At 30.9% G+C, this 9,506-nt stretch overlaps 1 protein-coding gene across 2 annotated transcripts; it reads right to left on the reverse strand.

Moving 5' to 3' along the window:
- Window positions 1-5,595: 5,595 nt before the first annotated feature.
- LOC111620747 (E3 ubiquitin-protein ligase MARCH2-like) lies at window positions 5,596-7,903 on the reverse strand. 2 transcript variants are annotated; one of them, XR_002755957.1, is made up of 5 exons: window positions 7,599-7,903; window positions 7,415-7,524; window positions 7,103-7,335; window positions 6,932-6,999; window positions 5,787-5,836 (listed from the first exon to the last, which is right to left on the reverse strand). XR_002755957.1 is itself a non-coding variant. In XM_023362745.1 (4 exons), exons 1-4 carry the CDS (start codon window positions 7,771-7,773, stop codon window positions 5,713-5,715), a joined length of 642 nt encoding a protein of 213 aa, XP_023218513.1. In that variant the 5' UTR covers window positions 7,774-7,903; the 3' UTR covers window positions 5,596-5,712. The 2 variants fall into 2 exon arrangements, 1 of the variants encoding a protein (XP_023218513.1); XM_023362745.1 differs by lacking the exon at window positions 6,932-6,999 and having other exon boundaries at window positions 5,596-5,836.
- Between the last annotated feature and the right edge of the window lie 1,603 nt (window positions 7,904-9,506).

Raw genomic sequence — 9,506 nt, forward strand, 5'->3', positions numbered from 1 at the left:
AACCTGGAAAAAAAAGAGAAAATATCAATACTATAACTTTTTTTTTTAAATCCCATAAATTTAGCTCCTAAGTCTCACAAGGATATTTATATTTACACATAATTTAAATTAATAATTAAAGATATGATTTTCTTTTTACTAAAGTTAAGCAAAGAAAACATCAATATAATGATTCGTAGTTAAATATTAATTTTAAATTACAAATATAAAAAAAAATATCTTCAACGCACATTGTTTTAATTATATTTTGTAATATATTTTCCCCATTTATTCATTTTTTAAAGGACATTCTTTTGTAATTAATATATTAATCTAATCTAAGCTAAGCTTGTGAAAATCAATACTAAACATAATTTATTACTAGCAACGTCGGACGGATCGAATATCAGTACAAAACTGTATAAATTATTTTTATGTTAGGAAAACCTCACGTGATTAGCCGGTTGGTGAGGTGCAAACCCACAACCAAGTAACTGTTATCCACCAGGAAAGTCTCTTCTTGGCAGATCGTTCACGTGTTGATTGCCGTATTCCATCGAACCAAAGACTAACTTTTGTTGAATAAATTTCGTTCCCTTCTGCAATAGACCACCTACCTGGTAAGCCGGAGAGATTGAAGAATTCGACTTGAAAAATCCCCGAGTAGCGTATTACTATCGAGTATAAAACATATTCATCAAGTGTTTACAAGGGTGATAAGCTTCATTCTATTAGTCAAATTATATTGTACAGTATTTAATTATAATATGGAAGTTTATATAACAGACAACTTATAAATATATGCAACTTATGTTGTTTAATTACTTTCCTGGCTGTTATATATAACAGAGGGAAAGTATGTCGATCGATCAAAAAATGACCCCCCCCAAGATTTTTATATTTTTGGACTTAGGACATCTTGAAACGTTGAGAAATGCAAAAATTTCGATTTTTTTCCCTGTATCAAGGATGTTAGTATGTGTGTGGGGGGACACGATTTTGTTCATTCTCTTTGAAGCTTAATAACTCTTGTACTTTTTGTTAAAAATTTCTGAAATTTTGCAGGGAGGTTTGTTTATTAGGGGGATCGATGCTACTAAATTTTGGTGGTTAAAGGTCGAAGGGGTGGGGAGATAATGGGGATCGTGTGTATCTCGGGTAAGGTCGGACTTCGTGACGATTTTACTCGTTATTAGCATTTACAATATTTTTTTTTTTTTTATAAAACTCATCGCTGTTTTCAAAATTAAGCTTTTTTTCCATTTTATAATAGTTAAAAATATAAAAAATTTTTTTACATAAATATGATAACAGATGGTTTTATGAACAGGCTATTCAAATCTTTTACTCGTTTATTATGAAATATATCGCGAGATGGTAAAACATTTTCTCTGCAGGTCATAAAAAAAAAACTTAGCTACGAGAGCCGCATTAGAAAAACTATTGATAATATATATATTTATGTATACATATATATATATATTATCACAGTGAGATGACCATAACATAAAGTATATGATATCTATATTTAAGAATAGGAGAATAAGGTACAAACTTTGATCATAAGAAATAATGGAAAACTTTATCCAGATATATGAGAGGTTTTCGGGAACGAGAAACGCTCATAAATCGAGATTACACCTAATCTGAATATAATTGTTTAATAAATTTTATAATAAATATATGTTTTTGTTGACACAATACAATACAATACAGTGTATTAATATATAGTATAGTAAAAATAATGTATTAATAGTATATTATATATACTATTAAGGATATATATATATACAAAGGACTAAGTATCGAAAAATGTCACATAGCTAATCAGAATTAGTTATTCATCTACGACACGTGATCTAAGTTCTACCAATCATACGAGTTTAACATCTCATTCCAGCAAACCGAAAGTGCCGCCATTATTTCTCTCTCGCTTCCAAGATTTAACCGACAATTTCAAGTATTTATAGCTATTTAAATTGAGAACCTTTACGAAAAANATTTTTATTTTGGTAGAAAACATCCATCCATTTATTACAAAATAGAGGTTATTCTATAGCTTATAGAAGATTCTGAATGGTCGAAATCCAAAGGAATAATTCAAATATAGTGGAATAAATATTATACAACCCAGAAAGAATTTTTGTTACTGTTGGAATTGATCTGGTAGCAAGAACATTTTTTAAATGTAATTACTCCTGATACTTTAATTGCAGATAAAACTGTGTTAATCAAATATGCTGGTCATTCTAAAACAGCAGTAAACTAATTAAACTTTCAAAATACTCTCCAAGAAATGTTTTCGGAACCTGGAAAAAAAAGAGAAAATATCAATACTATAACTTTTTTTTTTAAATCCCATAAATTTAGCTCCTAAGTCTCACAAGGATATTTATATTTACACATAATTTAAATTAATAATTAAAGATATGATTTTCTTTTTACTAAAGTTAAGCAAAGAAAACATCAATATAATGATTCGTAGTTAAATATTAATTTTAAATTACAAATATAAAAAAAAATATCTTCAACGCACATTGTTTTAATTATATTTTGTAATATATTTTCCCCATTTATTCATTTTTTAAAGGACATTCTTTTGTAATTAATATATTAATCTAATCTAAGCTAAGCTTGTGAAAATCAATACTAAACATAATTTATTACTAGCAACGTCGGACGGATCGAATATCAGTACAAAACTGTATAAATTATTTTTATGTTAGGAAAACCTCACGTGATTAGCCGGTTGGTGAGGTGCAAACCCACAACCAAGTAACTGTTATCCACCAGGAAAGTCTCTTCTTGGCAGATCGTTCACGTGTTGGTTGCCGTATTCCATCGAACCAAAGACTAACTTTTGTTGAATAAATTTCGTTCCCTTCTGCAATAGACCACCTACCTGGTAAGCCGGAGAGATTGAAGAATTCGACTTGAAAAATCCCCGAGTAGCGTATTACTATCGAGTATAAAACACATTCATCAAGTGTTTACAAGGGTGATAAGCTTCATTCTATTAGTCAAATTATATTGTACAGTATTTAATTATAATATGGAAGTTTATATAACAGACAACTTATAAATATATGCAACTTATGTTGTTTAATTACTTTCCTGGCTGTTATATATAACAGAGGGAAAGTATGTCGATCGATCAAAAAATGACCCCCCCCAAGATTTTTATATTTTTGGACTTAGGACATCTTGAAACGTTGAGAAATGCAAAAATTTCGATTTTTTTCCCTGTATCAAGGATGTTAGTATGTGTGTGGGGGGACACGATTTTGTTCATTCTCTTTGAAGCTTAATAACTCTTGTACTTTTTGTTAAAAATTTCTGAAATTTTGCAGGGAGGTTTGTTTATTAGGGGGATCGATGCTACTAAATTTTGGTGGTTAAAGGTCGAAGGGGTGGGGAGATAATGGGGATCGTGTGTATCTCGGGTAAGGTCGGACTTCGTGACGATTTTACTCGTTATTAGCATTTACAATATTTTTTTTTTTTTTATAAAACTCATCGCTGTTTTCAAAATTAAGCTTTTTTTCCATTTTATAATAGTTAAAAATATAAAAAATTTTTTTACATAAATATGATAACAGATGGTTTTATGAACAGGCTATTCAAATCTTTTACTCGTTTATTATGAAATATATCGCGAGATGGTAAAACATTTTCTCTGCAGGTCATAAAAAAAAATTAGCTACGAGAGCCGCATTAGAAAAACTATTGATAATATATATATTTATGTATACATATATATACAGTGAGATGACTACGACATAAAGTATATGATATCTATATTTAAGAATAGGAGAATAAGGTACAAACTTTGATCTTAAGAAATAATGGAAAACTTTATCCAGATATACGAGAGGTTTTCGGGAACGAGAAACGCTCATAAATCGAGATTACACCTAATCTGAATATAATTGTTTAATAAATTTTATAATAAATATATGTTTTTGTTAACACAATACAATACAATACAGTGTATTAATATATAGTATAGTAAAATAATGTACAATATATATACAAAGCAAAGGAAACAAAGGAATAAGCATCGAAAAATGTCACATATTTATATATTATACATATTTATATTTATATTTATCATATTATATTTATACATATCAGAATTAGTTATTCATCTACGACACGTGATCTAAGTTCTACCAATCATACGAGTTTAACATCACACTCCAGCAAACCGAAAGTGCCGCCATTATTTCTCTCTCGCTTCCAAGATTTAATCGACAATTTCAAGTATTTATAGCTATTTAAATTGAAATAAATAAATTTTTATCACGAACCTTTACGAAAAACCTGCATTACTGATTATACAAGTATTATACATAATGTATAATATCGCACACTTTCTTGCATGTAAGTATGAATAAACACTTAATTACTTTTCATAATGTATACTTACTTATCTGGCTCTTAACACATGCATATACAACTTGATTATTTCATATGAGGTTATTGTTTATAAGTACAGTAAATAAACAGGTAAGTTGCTGCAAATTAAAAAGTAAAGAGTTTTCTTGTTCTATCTATGTTACGTAATTTATAATATAATAATAGAAATCAATTAAGAAGTATTTTCGAAATGGTTTATTTGAAATAAAAGGAAAAATATGAAAATTTCAAATTTGAATTTTTAAGTAACATTTATTGTAAAGCCGTTCTACAAATATTTATAACACGCATCGTATTATTAAAGTGGAACTTAATAACAGCACTTAAGAGCACGAACTGTTTGTCCTAACGGAATTCTTTTAATAGTTTGTTCTCTTAAACAAATCTATTTTATTTTGAACACATTGTTCTTTTCAGACGATCTTCGACGCGACTAATGCATTAGCCAATGGTTCTGAGGAATCCGAGATCGAATCCAGGCGTCATTTTTTCGGGAATTTTTCATGACCTGAATACCGTTCTTTCGTCACCCGGCCAAAAAATTGTAAGCCTGGCTAAATCAATGATGGACCTATAAAAGGTCATCTTAGTGCTTACAAGACAGAATTAAAAAGGAGAGATGAGTAAGATATTTGAAGATTTTTGACTTAGAATCGATATTAAAGGGAGACCCGAATTAGAACGTGCAAACGTAAATGTACCACTGTAGATGTGGCTGCTAATGCTGTGAATGAAAAGTAAATTCCTAGATAGATTTGTACACAGATACTATTTGTACACAGATACCTGTGTACAAATAGTAAAACGTAAACTGAACATCTCGAAATCATTAAAATTTCGGAAGAAACTAAAATCAATAATAATACAATTGTTTTGATAAGGAAAAATAAATATGATATTAATTCTTGAAAAAATTTAAAACTATTGTTTTCAACACGTATGACTATTATAAAAAATAGTAGTAAATTTAAATAAANGTGTACAAATAGTAAAACGTAAACTGAACATCTCGAAATCATTAAAATTTCGGAAGAAACTAAAATCAATAATAATACAATTGGTTACTTTGTTTTGATAAGGAAAAATAAATGAGATATTAATTCTTGAAAAAATTTAAAACTATTGTTTTCAACACGTATGACTATTATAAAAAATAGTAGTAAATTTAAATAAATCCAAGAGAGACTAGTATTGGTAATGTTTATTTATTCTTCGTATAAAAATAATTATTGTGAAGTTTTCGATAAGTATGTTTTATCTTGATTGAATTTGCCATTCATAAAATTTGGATTTTCGCATTTTCTTTTTCCAGAATTAAGAAGAAACGGGTGATGCTGACATATTGATAATTTCGTAAAATTTATCGTAAACATTTTCTGTTAAAAGTTGGACGTTGCTATGATTATTTCTCCATGTTTTGTAGGAAAGATAATGACTCCTGTAGTATAAATCGTACAAAAATTACTTCCTGTTTATGTAATTTTTATTAAAATATATAAAATGGCTTCAATATATCAACTTAAAATATATAAAATTGAATCGAACTTATTTATCTGACGGGCGGATAGCCGAGCAAATAAAGGCAATGGCGCGTTATTGCTTCTTAGGGCCCAGGCAAATCTGAATTAGGGGGTCACATGTACATGTAAAGAACTGTACATGTGGCCCCCTGTGTTATTACATGCGTGTACAGTGTGACATGCACAGACATTTTTCTTCGAGGAAATTTTCTGAAGGAAATACGTACTTATAAAAAATTGGTTTTTGCCCTTTTTGCCCATAGGATAACGCGCCACTGACTAAAGGTGATCTCCCAGAGCGATAAGACTCTGGGAGATCCGGGATCGATCTGGACGGATCAAAAGACCTCAAGAATTTTTTAGGGACGGTCCTCATTACCCGGCTTCTCCATTGTGGGCCCAGCTTACTAAAAAAAAGGCCCCGTAAAAACTCATGGAGAGGAGAGTTAAAAAGAACAAGGTCAAAAAGAATTCTTCAAAATGTCGCCATTTTGGATTTTAATATAAAATGGTAAGTTTATAGACTAGGAAATATGCATTGATAAATCGATAAGAAATAAATATTAAATTCTAACGTCATCGCTAAATAAAATTTTATATATAGAAATTATGTGAGGACATTTCAAAAATCTACTCGTATATTTGCTTATATTTCATTGTAGAAATAAATATAAATTATTATTCACATAACATTGACAATTCGGCAGAATTTTCTAAACTATGAAAAGTGACAATGCATCTAAAGAGATGCATTGTCACTTTTCATAGTTTGGTTATGGCAACTCGACTCATGGTCGATCTGCCGGGAGGATTTTTATGGGAAGCTGGTACCTATTTGGATGTTACATACGTAAAGAAAACCCGGAAAATTCCACCCCATCGAGCTCGTTGGCCAGGTGCGAACCCACGCCCAACTACCGGCGTTCAGTAGTTTCACCCCCTCGGTCAATGGTGGGCATTGCAGCTCTTTAGTCGATCACTATTTTGTTTTAAAATGAGTAGCCTAAATTTACGTTTTAAAATATAGCGTAATCGTTATTCTTTCCAGAGATGACAGACAAACATTAAAAATTACATTATTCTAGAAAGAAAGAACAGTTCTTTAAAATTTAAACCATGGTTGACAAATAACTCAAATTGTACACAGCGTATCCTGTGTAGATCTATTAGTCTATTAGTCTTACCTAAGTGTAGCAAATAGCTGATAAAGAAAAGAAATTATTAAAAATAAAGAAAAGATTGTCATCGCCACCATTTCCTTGACATGTCCGTGTTTACTATAATAAACGATCTTTTCTAAGCACATAACTATACTCAGGATAGCCATGGGCGTTAATGCACATATAACGATTAAATCTCTTCTTAAAATTTTTCTGTCCGTTAAAGAATCATTACTTTGCCACCATTCTCTAAATTTCTGAAGAAAGATATTATAAGTTATTAAGTTTGCATAAAGTAGATTTAATAAATGGAATTTTCGTAGAAAGCTGCATTACTTTCGGAATGCGGATAACGTGAAACGGTGTTTGGCACAACTCGCAAGAATCTACATTTCGATTTTCTAACCATGTTTCTAAGCAATTTTTATGTACGAGACCTACGGATCCTGGTAAATTAATTAGAGATTAAAATTGCTATAATTTGTTATATTTAAATAGTTGTTAATTTGCTACATTTTACCTTTGCAGAGGCAAGGAGAGATTAAATTACCCTCATCGGCCAAACAGATTCGGCATTTAGGAGTTATGGGAACACTATTGCTGCCCTTCATTCCGTTTGTATTGGCGCATTGAATACAGTAATTGCCAATTTTCGAAGATGGTTTGTCGTTTTCTTTAACGTCTCTAGACTCCATCCGATTGAATTCACACAATCCAATAATACTGTAGCTCACAAATAGAAACGTAACAAATTTTGGATTTCAATTATTTCCATAATGAACCAATTGTTAAGCTGGGTGAACTTTTAAATTTCCAATTTGTAATAATGGCAAAATATTACATAATAAAATTATTATTTTTTTATATTTTCGATAATTTCAAATTTTACGAATGGTAAATTCTACCGAGATAAAATGGATACATTTCGAAACTTCAGGATAGTTAATTATTTTTAAGTAAAGAATAAATACCTTACCAATATTAGTCTCTTGGATTTTATTTGTGTTTTCGTTTCCAAATAAACACTTGTTTTGCGTGTAAAGAATTTTTGCACCGAGGATTTTTCAAAATGTCGAGTGTAATCTAGTAAAAAAGGGGGGGCATGAAATTTTTTAAAACGAATTTACTGGTCAAAAACGTTTGAAATGTTGCAAAAAGTCTTTGGTGACGATAGTCTGTCAAAAACAAGAGTTTTCGTGTAGTATGAAATGTTCGAGGAGGGCAGAGAACGTATCGAAGACTAACCATGCTCTGGTAGACCATCCACTTCAATCGATGAACAACACTCTCTCGAGTCAGATATTTGGTGCTCAATGATCGTCGTTTAACAATTAGGGACATTATTGAACATATTCTAATACCATTTGGATCTTGTCAAACAATTTTAAAGCGTTTACGCCACAAAACCTTGAATATTTTCCACAAACAACGATATGTTCGAGTGTCTGAGGAAATGCTTTCTCCGGGAGAATCATTCTTAAAATGTATCATTACCAAGGATGAAACATGGATCTGCACTTTTGACACCGAACGGTTCAAAAATTGAGTGAAGGGCACTCAAAAGGTGAAACAATATCGAAAACACCACGTCAAAGTCAGTCAAAAATCAAGGTTTTGTTGATTGTTTTCTTCGATTATCGTGGTGTTATGCATCATAAGTTCTTCCCGAATGGCCAAACTGTCGACAAAAACTATTATTTGAGCGTTTTGAGTCGCTTCGTAAAGCAATTGGTAGAAAACGACACAATCTGTGGCGAGAAAACTCGTTGCTCTTTACCACGATAATGAACCTGCTCACAATGCTCTTGCTGTTCGTGAATTTTTGGTCAAAAATTCAACAAATACGTTTAATCAAGCTCCGTATTTATCCGATATTGAAGCGTCTGAAATTATCCTGTTTTCTCGTCTAAAATTTCCGCTTCTTGGTCACCGTTTTGAGACGATTGATGCCCTAAAACAAAATTTACTGCGAGTCCTGAAGGGATTTCACGAAAACCACATTAAAGCATACTTCGAGGAGTGGAGTAAACATTGGCATAAGTGCATTGCAATAAGTGGGGATTACTTTAAAGGAAACGAAATAAATTTTGATGAATAAATTCAAATCTTGGGTTTTATTGAACAATTCCCGATGTTTTTTGATCACAAGAGTATTAACCTTCTAGATCGGCTTCTAGTGTGAGGACTTCTTATCACACCCTTTGGGAAATGTTTTCACTTGAACACCAAGCGACCCTTTTTTTTGGCTGTTCTATTTTATTAAATATTAATTAATTTCGGACAGTTATGTTCCTCTTCGATTTAAAGTAGATGCTTTCTGGGTTACAAGTTCTTTTAAAATTAACGGAAGACTATATATCATTCATCGAGTCATCAAGTTAGATGATTCAAGATCCCTCGGTTTACGATTTAGCGATTCATATGTATT

Source organism: Centruroides sculpturatus, unplaced genomic scaffold (genome assembly GCF_000671375.1).
Source record: "Centruroides sculpturatus isolate CEXI.00-Female unplaced genomic scaffold, Cexi_2.0 scaffold204, whole genome shotgun sequence".
NCBI lineage: Eukaryota > Metazoa > Arthropoda > Arachnida > Scorpiones > Buthidae > Centruroides > Centruroides sculpturatus.